This window comes from Typopeltis vanoorti, chromosome 21 (genome assembly GCF_054136105.1).
Source record: "Typopeltis vanoorti isolate ZY-2024b chromosome 21, IOZ_Tvanoo_1.0, whole genome shotgun sequence".
NCBI classification, from domain to species: Eukaryota; Metazoa; Arthropoda; class Arachnida; order Uropygi; family Thelyphonidae; genus Typopeltis; species Typopeltis vanoorti.
The window spans coordinates 19,504,534-19,527,722 of NC_143569.1; the positions used below are offsets into that span (position 1 = coordinate 19,504,534).

General features: G+C 37.3%; 1 protein-coding gene across 1 annotated transcript in view; it reads left to right on the forward strand.

The window, feature by feature from the left end:
- LOC150094662 (NPC intracellular cholesterol transporter 1-like) overlaps positions 1-23,189 on the forward strand; it is a 559,930-nt gene that overhangs the window by 107,302 nt on the left and 429,439 nt on the right. Inside the window, exon 7 of the mRNA XM_090411614.1 lies at positions 8,513-8,645. Coding sequence (XP_090267740.1) covers positions 8,513-8,645 — 133 coding nt within the window. The remainder of the gene's footprint in view (positions 1-8,512; positions 8,646-23,189) is intronic.

Genomic DNA, 23,189 nt, shown 5'->3' on the forward strand with positions numbered 1-23,189 from the left:
TTTTTTTTTTTTTTTTTTGTAGCTACTGCATAATGATGATATTCATCCATTCTATTCCCACTTGATTTAGCCTCCTGACTTGGTATGCAGTCTGCTAATACTTCTTTCAAATACTCATTTATTACTTCTGAGGCACTATCAACATGCAGTTGATAAAATCTTGCACTTTCTCATGCCCAGGTGACATTACACCAAGCAATCTTCTAATTTTGTTATACTTACCCTTCATCTCTGACAACTTCTTCAAATCCCTTTACTTCAAATTCCTTGTTCTCACCACTGAAGTTATTTGTGCTCACCATTGCCATTAATTCTGATGCCTGTTCCTTCCATCACATAACATCAGATATTTGTTTCAAAGCACCACCTGATAAAGATGTCTTATGTACCTTATTATTCACCACACCAATAATGATTGAGTCTCCATACAATGCTACCCTATCATCCTTTGATATTTGTTCCTTCCTATTAATTTCTCATTCACATCAGTCACTTGCTTCTTTCAATGTTCAGTTTCCTCCTCTATACATTTATATTTTAATTGAAGAATAACTTCATTCTTCAATTTTCATCAACTCTGCCACTTTGTTACCATTATTTATTGTTTCCAGTATTTCCTTCCATTTTCTGATTACTTCTGGTGATGCTGTTCCTGTTTTTAGAATGCCCCAGTTCTGTTATTTTAAACACTTCTCACACACCTTAATACTTTTCTTCTTCTCATATAACCTAACAATCTATAAAACTTTCATGTTTTTGATGTCATACAAACAATTTTCCAGGGAAAAACTTGATCTCCAAGTTGAAACCTTTGGTGCTGCTGGTAGGCACTTCCTTATTGCCTCCATTTTTGAAACATCAGCTATCTTGCTAAATCAAAGAGCAACAACCAAACCAACAGCATTAAAATCACAGTACCACATGACAAAAAATACCTATATCTAGTGTGACTGGTAACACAAAAGCACTATTGTGAAAAGCTACACAATATTATTATTATTAAGAAAAGGTTTTCTTAGCACAGTTCAAATACACTGCTACTTCTTGTAGCAGCTTATTTAATACATGCATGAAAAAAAGTCTTGAAACCCTGCTCTAGAGACCAAACATGGAACTTTTTTCAAACTACTTGAATCCTCCAATAAGTTGGGCAGTGGTCTAATGCTAGACGATGAAGTTCATCTCCCACCTAATGGCAATCACAGACATCCATGCTCACTCTGCAGTGTGTTTGATGGAGAGTGGATATGCTAACCACTCAGCCAACTAGGCTGGCAGTGTAATATCCATCATGTAATTTACTGTATTTACTAATGAAAGTATTAATATGTTGGTGTAGCTAGCGTGGAATCAGTTTTAGCATTTATTAGTATCATCATCAAATTCCTGACATGTACCCTCAAGGGGTATATAGGATATGATAGTACTACATGAAAAATTTACATCATTACTAACTTCCTATCTACAATTTTCCTCGGAATCAATCTGTTAGTCAAACTTTAACATTGTCAGATCTTATATTTCTTATATTCTTATATTTCAGATCTTATTTTAGCTATGTGGCCAGTAAGAGGAGAAATGACTGTGGAAGAATGATATTGTGGGATAAAAATGGGAATAGAGTGACTGATGCAGAGGACATAGTGGAATTGTTCAATGAACAGTTTATTGGAGTATTTCATCCTAGAGGAGTCAGTTTTAATGCTAGAGGGATAGGACAAGTTCAAGGTTTAGAGGTACAGGAGGAGAGTGTGTTTCAGATACTCTGGATGTCAGTAAATCTTTGGGACCAGATGGTATTTCACCACGAGTTTTGAGAGAATGTGCTAGGGAACTGACAGTGCCTTTAACCTGGCTTTTCAATGAAAGTCTGGCTGCGGGAAAGGTGCCCAGGGAATGGAAGGAAGGTAAGATAGTGCCATTGCATAAGAGCTGTAGCAGATTGGAAGTGTCTAATTATAGGCCAGTTTGTGTGTCATCAGTAGTTAGTAAGATCTTGGAGAAAGTAGTGAAGGACTGTATACAGCATTGGGCAGATGAGCGTAATGTTATCTGTGAGATTAAACATGGATTTGTGAAGGGGCACTCTTGTTTTAGCAATATGCTAGCCTTTTATAATAAAGTTACAAGAACATTAGATGAGGGAAAGGCATATACTGCAATTTTCTTAGACTTAGCGAAGGCATTTGACAGGGTGCCACATGATAAGCTGATATTTAAGTTGCAGCACATGGGTCTGGATGTCAGATTAGTCAACTGAATTCAGGATTGACTGTCTGATAGGTATCAGAGAGTTGTGTATGGTGGGGCAGTTTCAAGGAGGCAGAAGTGGGGTTCCACAGGGCTCAGTACTAGGACCTATATTGTTTAACCTTTATATCAATGACATTGCCAGTGGATTGCAAGGGGATATTCAGTTGTTTGTGGATGATGCGAAGCTGGGAAGGATTATTAGTAACAGTGCAGATGTGGTGGCCCTGCAAGAGGATTTGAATTTGCTAGATAGATGGACAAATGAATGGGGTTATCAGTCTAATGCAGCAAAATGTAAGGTCTTGAGGTTTGGGACACATCGATGGAATGCTGCATTCCCTATGGGAGGAGTTAAATTGGAGGAAGTAGGAGAGACAAGAGATCTGGGTTTGATGATTGATATAAACCTGAAATTTAGGAGACATATTGCAAAGGTGGTGAAAATAACACAGATGATTGCTGCAATAATCAGAAGGACACTGACCTGCAGAGGTAAAACAGTTATCATTCCGTTGTATAAGACCCTGATCAGGACCACACTTGGACTATTGTTCTCAGATTTGGTCCCCAGGATTTGAAGGGGATAAATTAACTGTGGAATGATACAAAGGTGGATAACAAAGATGGTTTCAGGACTTTACAATAATAGTTATGAGGATCAGCTGAGGGAATATGGACTGCAGAATTTGGTGAATAGAGGAAGGAGAGGTGATAGGATTGAGACTTTTAAACTGTTGAGAGGTGGTTACAGGGTTGACACTGGGGAGTTCTTTCGCATGGTTGAACAGCGGGAAGGAGTGATAACAAGAGGCCATCCCTGGAAGTTACGAAAGGAAACTGTGAGCAAGAGGGTGAGGAGTGGTTTCTTTACATGGAGGGTGGTTGAACTGTGGAATGCATTGCCTGATGGAGTGGTGAGAGAGCGAGAACGGTCAATGAGTTTAAGGAGTGGTATGATAGACTTTGTGTTTCTTGGGGGGGGGACCTCCCCTCGATGAGTCTTGACAGACTTTATGGTCTTAGGAAGGCCTTATTACGATGAGTCTTTTGATTCCATGGATAATGCCTGAATAATAATAATAATAATATGCCAGCCTGGTAGGCTGAATGGTTAGTGTATCCGCTTTCCAGCCAAAAGGCTGCAGGTTTGAATCCTGCCGTAGACATGGATGTGTGTGTGATTGTCTGTGAAAATGTGGTGGTTGTGGTCAGTGGTAGATGGTGCTGTTGTAGATGATGAAGGTAGTTGCAGTTAGTGGAGTGGTGGAGATGGAGAGTTGTAGAGTAGATGCCCTCCCTCGATGAGTCTTTGGACTCCCTGGAGGTGTTATGTAATAATAATAGTAATAATAATAATAATAATTTTATCTTCTAAGACACTTTTTGCCATATCATCCACCTATATCTTGGTCTTCCTATGAGTCTTTTTCCTGCCAACCTGACAGAGAACACTTGTTTTGCTAATCTTTCCTCTCCCATTCTGTTTAAGTGACCATACCACCTGAGATTAGTCTGCTAACACCTAGATGCTAACAATGTCAAGTTCTTTCCTAATTTCCTCATTTTTAATATGATATTGCCATTGATGTCATCTGTTCAGTCCCCTAATCTTTCTCAGCTCTCATATCTGTGGTCTCCAGTCTTTGGTCAAGTGTTTTATTTCTAACCCAGCTCTCAGATCCATAAGTTAAAATTGGTTTGAACACTTTTATGTATACATCTAATTTAGTGTTCTGACTAATTTCTCTCTTATTTCATATGAATTTATTCAATTGACTTCCTACTATACCATCTTTGTTGATTCTGTTGTCTATTTCCATATTTAATTTACCATCTTCACTAAAAATCATGCCTAAGTAGCTGAAATGTTTTGCTTGTTCTATAAGTTCTCCCTTCACAATGCAGTTGATATTTTCAATGCTTCTGCCCTGGTTGGCAGAGTGGTTAGTGTATCTGCTCTCCAGCCAAAAGGCTGCAGATTTGAATCCTGCCATGGGCACGTATGTTTGTGATTGTCTGTGAAAGTACTAGTGGTGGTACTCAGTTTAGATGGCATTGGTGTTAGATGAAGGTTGGTGGAGTAGTGAGACAAGGGGTTGTAGAGTAGATGCCCTCCCTCGATGAGTCTTCGGCCTCCCTGGAGGTGTGATGTAATAATGATAATGATAATAATAATAATTCTGCCTATTTTCATTGTCTTTGTCTTGTTATTGCTGACCTTCATACCATATCTATTACAACAGTTATTCCATTTAGTGGGAATAGGGAAACTAACAGACTTGTAGCAGATTTATTTAGAAGTATAACATTATTATTATTATTACAGGGTGTCCACAAATGTTTACCCTGATTTCAACTGGCTATAATATTTTAACAATGAAACTAACTGAATAAATTTTGTTGCAGGTAAACTTGGGCACTCATAAAGTTTCCATACTGGTATCTTCAGTATACTGTTTTTGCCACCAGGAGCGCTGCTGCTGATTTTCTTTAAAAATGGCTACATTATAGGAAAAAGCCTAATGTGTTCTGTGGCTAGCAGAAACAAAATCTCCAGTTACAGTGCCAAAGTTTGCGTACCACAAAGTGCTATGCAAACGTTTGAAATTGTTTGCATACAAAGTCCAAATTGTCCAGGAGATAAAGCCAGATGATCGCACAAGACGTGAAGAATTTTCTAACCTCATTTTGAACCGCATCGATGAGGATAATAATTTTTTTGCAGCGTGTTTGTTTCTCTGATTAGGCAGCATTTCACGTGAGTGGAGTAGTCAACAGACACAATATAAGGATCTGAGGATCTGAAAACCCACATGCCATAAGAGAACACATTCGAACTAGTTCAAAACTCAATGTGCAGTGTGGACTAATGCATGATCGAGTGATTGGCCCTTTCTTCTTTCTTGAAAAAGAAATTAATGGAAATGAGTACTTAGACATGCTCAATAATTATGGCATTCCCCAGCTACAGGAGATGCATCTTTCAACAGGACGGAGCCCCCCCCTCCTCCACTCATTGGTCACATGATCTTCGCAATCGTCTTAATTGAGAATTCCCAAATCGCTGGATTGGCAGAGATGGTCCAATCCCATGGCCCCTGAGGTCACTGGACATTACACCGCTAGACATGTTACTGGCGGTGCACATGTTGAAGTTGTTCATTGACTTTTTTTTCTATATGTTATGCATTGAAGTCTAACTTTGTATTCCATTTCAAGTATCCGCTGAAGAGTTATAATGTATTATAATCAGGGTAAACATTTGTGGACACCCTGTATTATTATTATTACATGACACCTCCAGGGAGTCCACAGACTCATCGAGGGAGGGCACTTGCTGTACAACTCTCTTGTCTCCATCACCAACTCCATCTACATCGAACCACATCTACACCAACATCTATTGCCGACCACCACCACCACTAGTATTTTTTACAGACAATCACAAACATCCATGCTCACGGTGGGATTTGAACCCGCAGCCTTTTGACTGGAGAGCGGATACGCTAACCACTTGGCCTGGCTGGTCAAGTGATTAGCGTAACATCATCAACATAAAGCAAAGAGCTGACATTAACATCTCCAATTTTGATATTAGGTTTAATACCACTTTCCTTCATAATGCGATCCATATAGATAATGAATAACAGAGGGGTTAATGTACATCCTTGTCTGACAGCAGATTTATCATTAAGCCATCTTCCTATACCTCCTTCAATTCTAGCTGCTGACTTACAATTCAAATAAAGACTATGTATTGCTTGATATAATGCCCCACTGACACCATACACCAGGCCCATTCTGTGCTAGGGTATAATGAACCCGGGCAGTATAATCAAGTACGTTCATAAAAAATGGGAATAAATAATACACTGAACTGTTTGTGCACCCAGGCAGTGCAAACCCATGGAACAGCCCTGCATACAACTGCAGTGTTTTGAATAGCTTCTCTCTTGTCACCTTGTCATATGCTTTTACCCGATCTACAAAACTTAAATACAGATCTTTGTTATATTCCCATGGCTTCTCAACTATTTGTAGTAAAGTGAAAATCTGATCCTGATAGCCTCTATTTGAATTGAATCCAGCTTGTTCTTCACCAAGCTTCTCTTCCACAATCCTTAACCATTTCTCAAGTATGCTGACATAAATCTTGCAAGGAACATTCAGTAGAGAAATACCTCTGTAATTCTCACATTCAATTTTATTTCCCTTTTTATATATGGATACTAGGAGAGCTCTACCCCAATCATCTGGAATTTGTCCCTCTGTCCAGGCCTTCTGAACTATGCAGTGCAACCACTGTAAGACTTTTATACTTCCATACTTCAGCATTTCTGGTCGAATATCATCTTCTCCAGCTGCCTTTCCCCATTTCAGGCTTTTGATGGCTTTTTCTACTTCAAGTATGGATCTTATTCCTGTATGCATTCCTGGTCAGTGTTTTTTTTTCCACTGTGCTGTCACTGATTGTTTCATTTAGCAATTTTTCGAAGTAATTACTCCATACTTCAAGGATATCTTTGTCTCCAGTTTTCGTGTCACCTTTATCATCTCTAATTCCTTTTACAGCTCTTTGCTCCATTTCTGAGCTTCCTCAACAACCTCCAGAATATCTTGCCACCTTTTTGATATTTATTTTCTATGTTCTTACCAAAGTCCTCCCATGATTTTGTTTTGCTAGTTTTACACAGTGTTTAGCTTTCTTACATTTGACTCTATATATTCTCTACGAGCACAAGCTGACATATTTGCCAGGAACTTTTGATATGCTTTCTTCTTTTCTTTCACTGCCTCTTTACCTTCCTGTATCCATTATGGAATTCTGATTTTTCTATCCTTGCAGACACCCTCACCACATGCCTCTCTTTCTGAATCAATCAATGTTTTCTTCAGGGCTTGCCACTGAATCTCCAAGGTTTGGTCCTGTTCCCAAGCTCTTTAATTTTTTTCTTGAATAACGTTTGTGTATTTTAGTCTCTACAGTTCACATCTGAGTGCTGCTCAACTTTTATTCGCTTTAAAACTTTCTTTCATGTTCTTCTTTTCAATATAAAATTCAGTTTATCCTGCTCACTACTAAATGGTGATCACTTCCAATTTCAAATCCTCTTTACACTCTAGTGTCTTGCACCAGAGAGAAAACATCACTATCAACAACATAGTCAATGAGACTTTTCTTATTCCTTGCCTCTTCTCTCCATGTGAATTTGTGCACATTTTTATGTTGGAACATGGTGCTAATAATAGCCAGTTCATGTCCTGAGCAGAAATCCAACAGGTATTTGCCATTATTATTAGCTTTGCTCTTTTCTGCAAATTTCCCCCAAAACATTTTTGTATGTCTGGCAGTCATTTCCTACCCTGCTATTTAGATCCACAACATGGACCAGCTTTTCCTTTGTGCCAGTTGCTTTCTCTAATGTCTCAAAAAATTCCCCCACTTCTACCTTAGTAGGACCTTTTGTGGGACCATAGCAAAAATAAGTCTCATTGTCCAGTTCCACATTCTGATATTTGTCCACATCACTTTACTTGATATTACCTGCCCATTAAAGAAGATTAGTCTTGTATTTAGTGTTGAATACTATAGCTACTCCTTCTTTTTCCTGATTCTTATTGCCTGAATATTACGTTTTGTATTTATTACTCAGAAGGGTCTCACCAGTTTTTGTCTTTTTTGTTTCAGTCACCCCTATTATGTCGATCTGGTACTTTTCCAATTCCTCAGTTAGCTCCATTTCTTTGCCATTCAAGCTTCTTATGTTGATAGTGCCGATCTTGAACTCTGGTAATATTGAGTTGGGGTGTGTTTTATGGTTTGTTCCAATTGCTGACTTTTTGCTGTTTGCCCTGGTGTCCTGGAAAAAAACAATGGGGACATTAACTGGGTGACACCTCATTCAGCATGAAATTCTGCCATGTTGTACCATCATTTTGTATTGTGGTTTAAGTCAATAAGAATACAATTTGGTCGGCTAAATCCCAAATTGCCAGCCCATCTTCATTTGTTCACTATCCAGGTAGATACCTAATAGGGTGCACCACGAGAAGGTGAGGATTGGGCATTACATCAGAAGCCCTTATCAGTTCTCCACATTCCTTTAATGGCTATGAGGAGGTCTCCTCTCAGTTATACAGATTTGACTGTTAAGCACACCCTTAGCATTTATTACTGAACTAATATTGTGGCACTAAAAATTTAGAAAAAAAAATTGATATATATATATATATATATATTTTTTTTTTTTTTTTTCAGTCCATTCTACAGAATAGAACATATAATTATTACTCCTACTAAGGAAGACAAATTTTACCATCAGGTGTATTTGGATGGTGAGCTCCATAATATTAGCTGGGGACCATTATTTAGGCATGATTTCTTATTAGAGGTAAGTTTGCAAATAAATTTATGTTGTCATTCATGTTTTACTGTATCATTAGAGATTCAAAATAAACATATAGATTAGTTAATGAAGTTTTTTTTATATCAGGGAGATCAATATACTACAGGGAGAAATCTGTAGTAAAATCCTTAGTAAATTTTAACCCACTGTGGGTGGGTTAAGGATTTTTTTAATTTTTATTAATTTTATGTATATTTTTTGTATTTTTAATTTGATTTTTTACATACTGTAGTTCAAAAACCCCAGCTTTTAGAAACCACTCATTAGAAACCACTGTTGTCTTACACCAGACAGTGAAATTCATCTACCACCTAAAAGTAGTCACAAGCATCCAGCCCATAGTGGGATTCGAACCTACATCCAGTTGGTTGGAGAGCAGATATGCTTACTGCCAAGCCATCAGATTAGAAAGCTAAATGGGAGAATGGTTGTGTGATAGACATGAGGAATTTGTGTTGAATACACTTTTCACTTCTGGGAAGAGTTCCAGAAGTGAAAAGTGTGCTACCAAGTTTAGCTTTAAGACAATTATTGTTTAATTGTAAGTGGAGGCTTCTGTGGTTTAAAAGTTCACATGGCATATTCCGGTAATTCGACCACATTTTTTTAATAAGCTATATAAAACACAATGAATTAATAAAAGACCCGACAAGTTTCGTAAGTCGTTTGACATACATCTTCAGGGGTAAAAGGTAACTTAAAGTTTACAACACAAAGATAAGAGAAATTATTAGTAATAGTTCATACTATACAGTTGTAGCCATCTGACTATTCATAAAATTAAAAATCAGAATGCAGATTCAAAGCAGTGCTGGATGATGCCATTCTGTTGTTCACGTTCATAATGTCCGAGGTCTGATTGAGGTATATTTTTTATTAAAGCCGACGAAACTTGGTGGAGAATTAATCCTCGATTTTTATTGAGTATTTTAAGCATGCTTGCAGCTTCTTTAAATTTCCTTATGTAACAGTTTTTTTCTATGTACTACATGTTTGTTTTCTGCCAGAGTACATTGTGGCCAGTGGAAGTGGTATGGAAAGCTGGACCTGATTTTCTCTTCTGTTTTGCACATCCTTTTGGTGTTCGTTCATGCAAATTTCCCCAGATCTTCCTGTCACTCCTATGTAGCAGATGCCGCAAAAACAATGAATTTTGTAAACACCTGTATTTTTTTAAAGGATGATGAGGAGGTTTCGGGGCATGTAGAAATCTCGAATTTTTTTCCAGCGGCAGAACGCTACTTTCATGTTATATTTGTTAAGTAATTTAGCCATCTTGTCTGTAACATTTTTGATATATGGAAGCGTGATAGCGTTTTTGAAATCTTGTTTCTGAGAGATGCTTGTAGGAGGTGTGTGGAGGATTTTTTTGATAGGCTTGGTATCATAACCATTCTTTTGAAAGATCTGTGTTAGATATTCTAATTCTTCATTTCTCTGTTTTTCTGTGCTGGAAATGTTATACGCTCTGTCCCTTAGGGTTTTTATTAGACCTATTTTTTGAGAAGGGTGGTGGTGGTGTGAGGATGCATTAAGATATCTTCAAGTGTTGGTGGGTTTTCTATATATTGAGAAAGAAAGTTTATTATCCTTTTCCGTGACTTCTAATAGAAAAGGCAGTTTCCTAAGTTCTTCTTGTTCTAAAGTAAATTTTATATTATTATGCAAATTATTTAGGCAATATTTGAAAGCAATGAGTTCATCGGCCATATGATGAATATATCGTCTACAAAGTGTAGCCATATTTTTGGTTTTTTATGATAATTGTTAAAAAACACCTGTTTAAACAATTATTATTTAAATTATAAAGCATTATTTTCCAAGTTTTCCATAAATAGATTAGCTAAAGCCAGAGAGAGGGAAGACCCCATAGCCAATCCTTCTTTTTGTTCCCAAAATTTGTCTTGATACATGAAAAAAAGTATTATTTATACAATGTATATAAAGATCTATGATGTCTGGAGGAAAAAGGTCTTCCAGGAGATTCACAGTTTCGTTTCTTGGAACATTTGTAAATAGGCTGATAACATCCAAACTTGCTAAGATGTCTGAAGGTCCAATATAAATATCTTTTACTTTTTCAATAAAATGTGTACTGTTCTTGATGAAAGAAGATGTTTTTCCTGTATGAGGTAAAATCATGTTGGTGAGATGCTTTGCTAAATTAGAGGTCATAGAGTCTCTACCATCTACTATTGATCTTAAGGGAATACCTATCTTATGAATTTTTGGTACACCATAAATTCTTGGAACTAATGGGTGTTTTGAATGTAGAGTTCTTCAGTCCAATTCGGTATCTTTTTGATTAGATCATTGGTTTTATTGTGAGTGTGCCAAGTGAGATCTCTGTCTAAAGGTATTAGAATCTTCAAGAAGAGTTTTCATTTTTATTATTATTATTATTATTATTTGTCACCTCCAGGGAGTTCAAAGACTCATATAACCTTCAGAGTTGAAAACTACTGTTGCATTCCCTTTATCTGCTTTGATTATAATGATATTTTTGTCTGATTTTAATTCTTTGAAGGAAGTGTATTCTGTGTAAAGAAGATTCCTTTGAGGGTAATTTACTTTGCAACAGTAATGCTGTGGTTTGTATGTGGATGAGATCTGATGTATTAAATTTCTTATTCCTTTTTCTATTTGAGCCATTATGTCAATTTTGGGGATGAAATGTGGGATTAAGGCAAAGTCAAAACCTTTTAGGAGTAGATTATTTTCTTCTCTTGATAGGACTCTTGAAGAAAGGTGGATAACTACTTTTGCATAATCTTGGTGTTTTTTTTGTTTTTGTTTTTCGAAGTTGAATTTTCTGATTATAATATGCTTCTTCCGATCAGAGATTGCCATAGCTTTGTTATACGTGATGATGTCAATATTGTTCCACAGGTTGGATGGAAGAGATGTGGCTAATTCACTATGTAGAGAAAATGTATCCTGGCTTATTTCTGCTAATTCTGACCTCGTGGCTGCAATCCTTTCTCTCAGAATAGCTAGTTCCATTCTTCGGTAAATTCTGTTGGCTTTATTTGTATGAAATGCACTCTTGATTTGGATGAACTTAGGAATGTTTTGTTATCTCTGCATCGGATTAATCATATAAGATGGTTGATGAAATTAAGATGTTTAATACGTAATTTGTCTAGTTGCATAACTTTATACCAAAAGCACCCACCGTAAGTGTTTAATTGTAAGTGGAGGTTTCTGTGGTTTAAAAGTTCACATGGCATATTCCGTAATTGGACCACATTTTTTTAATAAGCTATATAAAACACAATGAATTAATTCTGACCTGACAAGTTTCGTAAGTCGTTTGACTTACATCTTCAGGGGTAAAAGGTAACTTAAAGTTTAAAACACAAAGAAAAGAGAAATTATTACTAATAGTTCATACTATACAGTTGTAGCCATCTGACTATTCATAAAATTAAAAATTAGAATGCAGATTCAAAGCAGTGCTGAGCTTAAACAATGCTGGATGATGCCACGTTCATAATGTCCGAGGTCTGATTGATGTATATTTTTTATTAAAGCTGACCAAACTTGGTGGAGAATTAATCCTTGATTTTTATTGCATTGTGTTGGTATTTTAAGCATGTTTGCAGCTTCTTTAAATTTCCTTATGCAACAGTTTTTTTCTATATACGACGTGTTTGTTTTCTGCCAGAGAACATTGTGGCCAGGGAAGTGGTATGGAAAGCTAGACCTGATTTGTGTTCTCTTCTGTTTTGCACATCCTTTTGGTGTTTGTTCATGCGAATTTCCCTAGATCTTCCTGTCTGTCCTACGTAGCAGATGCTGCAAGAAACCACAGAAACCTCCACTTACAATTAAACACTTACGGTGGGTGCTTTTGGTATAAAGTTATGCAACTAGACAAATTATATATTAAACATCTTAATTTCATCAACTGTCTTATATGCTTAATCCGATGCAGAGGTAACAAAGCATTCCTAAGTTCATCCAAATCAAGCGTGCATTCCATACAAATAAAGCCAACAGAATTTACCAAAGAATGGAACTTGCTATTCTGAGAGAAAAGATTGCAGCCACTAGATCTGAATTAGCACAAATAAGCCGGGATACATTTTCTCTACATAGTGAGTTAGCCACATCTCTTCCGTCCAGCCTGTGGAACAATATTGACATCATCAAATATAACAAGTCTACGGCAATCTCTGATCAGAAGAAGCATATTTTAATCAGAAAATTCAACTTCGAAAAACAAAAACAAAGGAAACACCAAGATTATGCCAAAGTAGTTATGAACCTTTCTTCAAGAGTCCTATCAAGAGAAGAAAATAATCTACTCCTAAAAGGTTTTGACTTTGCCTTAACCCCACATTTCATCCCCAAAATTGACATAATGGCTCAAATGGAAAAAGAAATAAGAAATTTAATACATCAGATCTCATCCACATACAAACCACAGCATTACTATTGCAAAGTAAATTACCTCAAAGGAATCTTCCTTACACAGAATACGCTTCCCTCAAAGAATTAAAATCAGACAAAAATATCGTTATAATCAAAGCAGATAAAGGGAATGCAACAGTAGTTTTCAACTCTGAAGATTATAATAATAAAATGAAAACTCTTCTTGAAGATTCTAATACCTTTAGACAGAGATCCCACTTGGCACGCTCACAATAAAACCAATGATCTAATCAAAAAGATACCTAATTGGACTGAAGAACTCTACATTCAAAACACCCATTAGCTCCAAGAATTTATGGTGTACCAAAAATTCATAAGACAGGTATTCCCTTAAGATCAATAGTAGATGGTAGAGACTCTATGACCTCTAATTTAGCAAAGCATCTCACCAACATGATTTTACCTCATACAGGAAAAACATCTTTCATCAAGAACAGTACACATTTTATTGAAAAAGTAAAAGAAATTTATATTGGACCTTCAGACATCTTAGCAAGTTTGGATGTTATCAGCTTATTTACAAATGTTCCAAGAAACGAAACTGTGAATCTCCTGGAAGACCTTTTTCCTCCAGACATCATAGATCTTTATATACATTGTATAAATAATACTTTTTTCATGTATCAAGAACAAATTTTGGGAACAAAAAGAAGGATTGGCTATGGGCTCTTCCATCTCTCTGGCTTTAGCTAATCTATTTATGGAAAACTTTGAAAATAATGCTTAATAATTTAAATAATAATTGTTTAAACAGGTGTTTTTTAACAATTATCATAAAAAACCAAAAATATGGCTACGCTTTGTCGACGATATATTCATCATATGGCCAGGAACAACAGATGAACTCATTGCTTTCAAAGATTGCCTAAATAATTTGCATAATAATATAAAATTTACTTTAGAACAAGAAGAACTTAGGAAACTGCCTTTTCTAGACATTCTATTAGAAGTCACGGAAAAGGATAATAAACTTTCTTTCTCAATATATAGAAAACACCAACACAGGAAGATTACTTAATGCATCCTCACACCACCACCACCCTTCTCAAAAAATAGGTCTAATAAAAACCCTAAGGGACAGAGCGTATAACATATCCAGCACAGAAAAACAGAGAAATGAAGAATTAGAATATCTAACACAGATCTTTCAAAAGAATGGTTATGAAACCAAGCCTATCAAAAAATCCTCCACACACCTCCTACAAGCATCTCTCAGAAACAAGATTTCAAAAACGGCATCACGCTTCCATATATCAAAAATGTTACAGACAAGATGGCTAAATTACTTAACAAATATAACATCAAAGTAGCCTTCTGCCGCTGGAAAAAAATTCGAGATTTCTACATGCCCCGAAACCTCCTCATCATCTTTTAAAAAAAACAGGTGTTTACAAAATTCATTGTTTTTGCTGCATCTGCTACATAGGAGAGACAGGAAGATCTGGGGAAATTTGCATGAACGAACACCAAAAGGATGTGCAAAACAGAAGAGAAAATCAGGTCCAGCTTTCCATACCACTTCCACTGGCCACAATGTACTCTGGCAGAAAACAAACATGTAGTACATAGAAAAAAAACTGTTACATAAGGAAATTTAAAGAAGCTGCAAGCATGCTTAAAATACTCAATAAAAATCGAGGATTAATTCTCCACCAAGTTTGGTCGGCTTTAATAAAAAATATACCTCAATCAGACCTCGGACATTATGAACGTGAACAACAGAATGGCATCATCCAGCACTGTTTAAACTCAGAACTGCTTTGAATCTGCATTCTGATTTTTAATTTTATGAATAGTCAGATGGCTACAACTGTATAGTATGAACTATTACTAATAATTTCTCTTTTCTTTGTGTTTTAAACTTTAAGTTACCTTTTACCCCTGAAGATGTAAGTCAAATGACTTAGGAAACTTGTCGGGTCTTTTATTAATTCATTGTGTTTTATATAGCTTATTAAAAAAATGCGGTTGAATTACCGGAATATGCCATGTGAAATTATTGTTTAACTCATACATATTGGGAAAAGTTTAATAGGGGATATGCATTTGTTTGTTATAATGCAAAGCAGGGAAGAACTGTGAAGTTTGATGTTGATGTTACAGTTCTTTACTATGAGAATTTGAATTACCTATCATTTGGACAGACAAGTGATTTTAACATTTCATTATTGTTAGAAGACTAAGTATTCTGTTCATATGTGTTGAATAGTAGAGAAAATCAAATAAGATCACCCTGGGAGTGATGATGAGCAAGAAGTGTAAATTTAGGGTTAAAGTGAAAGAATTGTGAAGACATCCTTGTTGATTATGGCAATGATTGGAATAGCATTGATATATAGAAAAAAGAGGTAATTTCCATAGTTCAAAGCCATAATCACATTGTTCTTTGACTATTACATGCAGATTCAGTCAGCTGGCTTTAATGAAAATATATACTGGAAATAGTCCAAAGAAGCGTGAATGAGTGAGGTTGCATTAGGTGACCAGAATTTCGGGTATGAGGACAGATTGAGGGCATGTTATCACAGAGCCTAATGAATAGAAGGAGGAGTGATATCATTAAGATATATAAGTTTGTAATATGAATTACAGATATCTGTTAATGAAATATGAAAGAAATAGTGCAATAAACTGAATGAATATAGTGATGAGAAAGATAATAGGGAAATAGATAAGGAAGAGGTTGAAGAAGCTTTAAAGTAAATGATGAGTGGAAAATCCCATAGGATAGGTGGGTTGCTGGTTGAACAAATGAAAGCTTCAGATAATTAAACACTAAAATTGTTGTATGACATGTTTAGACAGGAGAAAGAAGAAGATACCTAATGATTGGACCAAAGGGGTTTATTGTTCCAGTATATAAAGTAGGACAAAGGAGTGGAGGAATTACGTTATTGTATCATTGCCAGTCTGGTTGGCTGAGTGTTACCATATCCGCTAACCAGCCAAAAGCCTGCAGGTTCGAATCTTGCCATGGGCATGGATGTTTGTGATTGTCTCTGAAAATACTAGTAGTCATGGTGGTCAGTAGATGCCATTTGTGTAGATGATAAGGTTTGCTGTAGTTGGTGGACTGAGTGGTGGAGATGGAGAGTTGTAGAGTAGGTGCCCTTTCTCAATGAGTCTTTGGACTCCCTGGAGGTGTCACATAATAATATTGCTGTCCTGGTTGGCCAGGTGGATAGTGTATCTGCTCTCCAGCCAAAAGACTGTGGGTTCGAATCCTGCTGTGGGCATTGATGTTTGTGATTGTCTGTGAAAATACTAGTGGTGGGGGTGGTGATCAGCAGTAGATGGCATTGGTGTTGATGATGAAGGTAGTTGCGGTTGGTGTAGATGGAAAGTTGTAGAGTAGGTGCCCTTCCTTGATGAGTCTTTGGACTCCCTGGAAGTGTCACATAATAATATTGCCAGCCTGGTTGGCCGGGTGGATAGCGTATCCGTTTTCCAGCCAAAAGACTGTGGGGCGAGTTCGAATCCTGCCATGGGCATTGATGTTTGTGATTGTCTGTGAAAATACTAGTGGTGGTGGTTGTCGGTATATATGGCGTTGGTGTAGATGATGAAGGTAGTTGCATTTGGTGGAGATGGAGAGTTGTAGAGTAGGCACCCTCCCTCGATAAGTGTCTGGACACCCTGGAGGTGTTACATAATAATAATAATAATAATGTCAACAATGAATTGAATGCAGAAAGTAAAAAGAAAAGATTATATAATAATAATAATTATTATTATCATTATTATGATTCAGGCTTCCATAGAGTCAAAAGACTTATTATGGGAGGCCTATCCTAGAAACACAGTCTGTCATACCACTCATTGACTGTTTGTGCTCTCACCACTTTATCAGGCAATGCATTCCATGGTTCAACCATCCTCCATGCAAAGAAACTACTCCTCACCCTCTTGCTCACAGCTTCCTTTCATAACTAGGAAAGGATGACACCTTGTCCTCACTCCTTTCCCACATAGATGATTACCATCACAATCATCTCATCCACCCTTTCACCCTTCTTAATTGCCATAGCCACACTTTCTATCTTTCCTCCAGGCAAACACTCCTCAGGTATTCTATCCTGCACACCACAGATCATTGAGTCTCCACACACATAATAAATGCATCACCAAAAACCATTTCAAATGGAATATCAGGAAATTGTGTGGATTTTGATTAAAAAATTAACCAACAAGCTGAGGATTTTCCAGAGGAAAATGGAAAGATCATTACTTGGTATTACCATTCTAGACAGAAAGTGCAATACTTGGATCTAAGCTCAGACTAGGGTGAGAGACATTATAAACCATTAAAAAATCCAAATTGCATTGGACAGGTCATATTGCAACATGTGTAACACTCAAAAATGGACAAAGTTGATATCTGAATGGTATCCCAGAGATGGAAAGAGAGCTACAGGAAGACTAAAGACATGGTGGGAGGATGAGATTAAAGAGAATGGCTGGAATTCAATGGCATAGAAAAGCTATAATTGAATTGAAGACTTTGAGGGAGGCTTTCATCCAGCAGTGGACAGAATTTTACTGATAATGATGAATGAAAACACAAAGTAAGGGATAAAATAGAGGAAGGTTTAGCAGAGCAGTAATTTGTAGAAAGTTTTTTCACTTGATTAATTGAAATAGAATTATTCTCTTAATAATTATTACCACCCCAAGACCTCATGGAGTCAAAGACTCATCTCAGAGGTCCTTTTATCACACACACATCTCATAATACCGTGTCTTAAACACACTCAAACTACTTGCAGACACCACACTCTCAGGCAAGGCATTCCAATCATTCACAACCCTTCACGAAAAAAACCTGCCTCTCACTCCCCTACTCACACACTCTGTACAGTTTCCAGGGATGACCTCTGGTTCTCCCCTGATCTCCCACTATTCTCTGTAGAACTTCTCCACCATTGATCTTATAACAACCCCTTACCAACTTGTAGGTCTCTATCATATCTCCCCTCTTCCTTCTGTCCACCAGACTCTGCGGTTTACATCTTCTCAATCTTTCCTCATACTCAACATTCCAGAGGTCAGAAACTACCTTAGTCAGTGGCCTTTAGACCTTTCCAACATCTCTTAATCCTTCTGAAAACCCGGTGACCAAATCTGGGCACAATAGTCCATGTGTGGCCTAATCAAAGCCTTATACAATGGAACAAGAATCTCCCTACTTCTACACATCAGTGTCCTCCGCATCGTTCCGAGAAGTCTTTGTATTGTCTTCACAATTTTGGCGATGTGTCCCCTAAATTTTAGATCCTTATCCACTATCACCCCCAGATCTCTTATTTCCTCTACCTCCAACAACATATTCTCACCAAGTATAAATTCTGCATCCCATCTTTGTTTTCCAAATTTTAAAACCTTACATTTTGCAACATTGAACTCACATCCCCATTTGCTTGCCCAATCACTCAATTTATTCAAGTCTTCTTGCAAGGCCACAACATCTTCACTACTCTTTATGGTTCGTTCCAACTTTGCATCCTCTGCAAACAACTGAATATTTCCATCCAAATCTTTGCCAATATCATTAATATACAAGTTAAATAGTAATGGCCCTAAAACAGACCCCTGAGGCACTCCACTAGTGACTTTCCTTTTCCGGGATATCACACCCCATATACAACTTGTTGATACCTATCAGATAGCCAGTCTCCAATCCAATGCACTAATCTAATATCCAACCCCATCTGCTCTAGTTTGACTACCAACTTATCATGAGGTACTCTATCAAAAGCCTTTGCGAAATCCAAGTATATTACTGTGTATCCTTCTCCTCTGTTCAAGGAAGCAGTCACTTCATTGTAATAAGTAAGTAGACTACTAAAACATGACCTCCCTTTAGCAAATCCATGCTGTCCATCAAAGATTATACCATTGTTGTCAACCCAACTCTGGATCCTAGTTCTCACAAGCTTCTCCAACAATTTAACCACAACACCTGACACACAGATAGGCCTATAGTTTGATGCTCGAGTTCAATCACCTCCTTTATGAAGTGGCACAATCTTGCCCTCCTTTCACTCTTTAGGAACTTGACCAAGTGTAAGACTCATATTAAAAAATATGTCAAGGCAGGTGTCAACTCTCTGGCACATTCCTTCAGAATATGCGGTGATATATTATCAAGTCCCACAGCCTTATTTACATCTAATTTACTCAACTCCCCAAACACTTCTTGCTCACTTACAGTCAGTGTCTTCTCCCCATCATCAACTGCTCTCAATCTCTCCATGAAGTCACATTCACAAGATTGAAAGATCTTTATGAACTGCTCATTAAGTATCTCCACCACACATTCTGCAACAGCTGTCTTTATACGATTTCCTCAAATCAGTGTCATCCTTCCATAATCATTCTTTCTTTTGCTGACTACATATCGAAAGAACTCCTTAGGATTCTTTTTCGCTTCATTAGCTAACTGCTTTTCATACCTCTCTAGCTACTCTCACCAACCAAGTCATCCTCCTTGCCTGGTCTTTGTAGACCTCATGAAATTGGTTACTTCCACTTCTCTTATGCTGCCTCCACAATGCCCTTTTTCTCTGTATCGCATGCTTAATCTCTTTATTCATCCATCTCACACCTACCTTATTTAACCTTCTCACCCTTGGAATACATTTAGACATTGCATCTACTAAATAGTTTTTGAAAATTCCCCAAGCTGCATTGATCTCTTTTCCAGCTAACTCCTCATTCCATGTTACACCCGCAAGCTGTCTACTGAGCTCTTCATAATCACCCCCCCCCCCCCACGTAGTTCCACATATACCCTCTTTTCACAGGGATCCTTGCACTGCTGGCAACTACCCAGGTAATCACCTCATGGTCACTTTCACCAATTGGTGGATCATTTGACACCTCATTTATAATTACATCCTCTGATGAGATGACCAAATCCAAGACCCTTAATCCTTGTGTGTCCTCTGTTACATATTGTCTGAGGTAGTTATCCCTCAAAAACTCAAGAAACTCATTTTCTTTACTTCCAGTTGCTATCTCTTCATTCCATATTGTCTATATTGTCATAATTAAAATTGCTGATAATGATCACCCTTTTCTTATTTGCTTGGCTTATTTGACTATACATTTCACTATCACTACCATCCACATTACCGGGTTTATAACAACATCCCACCAAGTATTTGATTCTATTCACCTCTATTTCACCCCATACTGCCTCAAAACCACTGGCCCTATTTCTCTCTTGCATCTCTACCTTGTATGGATATAACTCTTTCTCTATCATCAATAGCACTCCCCCTCCCTTTTTACCCCTTCTATCCTCACGAAACATATCATACCCTTCCATCTCTATTCCTCTCAGGATATGGTCCTCATCTAACCGTGTCTCACTTATTCCGACAATTTTTGGGTGAACAGACGCAATTAGTGCAACCATTTCATCCGCCTTGTTTCTTATACTTCTAGCATTTGTATACAAACACAACAGCTCATTTCTGGATCTACTGCTAATTCCACTGATACCACTCACTCGATGTGATCTCTCCAAGCTGGACTGGGACCATTTCCCTTTCTGCTTCTTCATTTTAGAACCCTTTTCAATTTCATCTGTTTCCTCTTGATCCCTGGTCATCCCTTTTCTTTCCTGCCTACACGTGCTCTCACCTCCTCTTGGAGCATCCACCTTTCTCATGCTGTGTACCCCTGTCTGCCCTGAGTCTCCCCATTTCCCTGCTCCTCTTGCACAGCCATTCTCTCATTTTTAATACTCATACCACTCACTTCCCTATTCATTTCCACTTCTTCAATCTCTCCTGTCTGACTCTCCTGCTCTTCCACATCACTCCCCTCTCGATCTGAGTCATTCTCTCTATTCATTTCTCTACTTTCCAGCAGCAGTCTCTCCAAGCGACTCACACCATAACCACTCAAATGCAGTCCATCGCTCCCATACAGCTCACTTTGTCCCTCCAACTCATTCCACACATTAACAAACTGTACTCCCATCTCCTCACACATTTCAGCCAGAATATCATTCATAATCCTTGCTCTCCGCCTCATTTCCCCACAATCATACCTAGGCAACACATTGACTACCCTTCCTGTCACAGTATTCTCTTTTATCTTTCCAGGCAGTCTCCTGACATTCATTCTGACATGCTCTTTGTTCTTTCTCAAATCATTTGTACCAATTAATACAATTAACTCTTTTGCTTGCTCCCGCTTCATATCCAATGCAATGGAACCAAAATAATGGAACCAAAAGTTTTAGTCACAGAAATGGTGACTAAAGGATGCTAGGTCCTAAAGTGATTCAGGATGCAGTTGATGTTTTCAATGTTCCTGCCTACTTTCTTAGTCTGTATTTCTGTTGCTGACTTTCATCAAATTTCTTATAGCAGTTATTCAACTTAGGGAATACTGTTTTTAGGATTACATCATCATCTGTCTAGATTGCTGAGTGGAATATCTCCAATATTCATATGAAACCTAATGCCACATGAAACATGAAAATTAATTTTGGTTCCTTTCTGAAGAAAATCAATGAGGAAGATTCCTTTTCTGTCCTAGAAGACAGTGGTCATCATTTTTTTGACCAACAGTGACTGAATTTTTTTTCTTTCAGCAAAGATGAATGCTATTACTACATTGGATTTTTTTTTTGACTCAACGTTTGCACATGAAATCCACATTTCATCACCAGCACAATATGAGAAAACAGTTTATCTCCTTCATTTTCATAACATATTTTTGAACTGATTCCACTTGTTGCCATTTATGTACATCTTTCATCATATTTGGGAATATCTGCCACACAGTTTGTGATATCCAGCCTTTCTGTCAGGATTTCATGAATCACTGGTGGGAAACTGCCAGGAATGTAAAAGAAACTTCTGTAATTGTAAAACAATGATTCTCATGAATTTTTGTGTTCACTCTTTCCACCAAATTGTCTGTCCCACACTTGGCCAGCTGCTGCTCACGATCTGCTGATCGTGAAACATTGCTGCACCCTTCTTCAAACAAGCCTAACTGTACTATTACTCATTAGATTAGGTCCATAAACTTACATAGTTGTCAGTGAATTTCTGCAGCACTATTGTTTTCTGCCAACAAAATCTGTATCATACCACGAACCTCACAATTGGCTGGATTTTTTTTATCACGCACTCATTATAAATTATTCATAGATGACAACAAATTATAACAAAACAAGAGTAAAATTGTCAACAGCTAGCTAATGAGTCAGTCTGTGCTACCATACATGTGCAATCCCTCTTCCATATCTTATTTGGTCATAAATTCTGAATAAACCTTACTTTCTGGACTTGCCTCATAATAATAATAATTATTATTAATATGGGCACTCCATGGAGTCAAAAGACTCATCGTGGGAGATCCACTCTATTCATTAACACAACAACTATAATACTTTTCCTTAAACATATTTACTGTTGGGGTACTCATAACTACTTCTGGTAACCCATTCCACACATTCACCATTCTCCAAGAAAAGAACCCAGTTCATACACCTGTACTAACTGCACTCTTAGACAGCTTCCAAGTGCGATACCTTGTTTTCCCCTACTCTTCATGTATTGAAAAATTTCTTCTTAGTCAATCTTATAGTATCCCTTTAGTAATTTATAAGTTTCTCTCATATTCCCTCTCCTCCGTCTATCAGCTAAACTCTGCAAACCACACATCTCAATCTATCCTTATAGGGAACATTCCACAGACCTGTCACCAACTTGGTCACTCATCTCTGAATCCACTCCACCACCTCCCGATCCCCAAGAAATGCAGGTGATCAAATCTGTGCACAGTAGTCAACATGTGGCTGAATCATATCCTTATAAAGAGGGATAAAAAATCCCTGTTATCCTTTTCAATGTGCTCTTCAGCATTTAAGTAATCATTTGAGCTATTTTGTCAACTCTTTCATGCATTATGTCCTCTGAATTTCAGAATTCTATCTACCATCACTCCCAGATCCTTAGCCTCATCAATGTTTTGTAAAGTAGTACCATCAATATGATACAAAGTATGTAATCTTTTCATCCAAAATGCATTACCTTACATTTCACAAAATTGAATTGACAACCATTG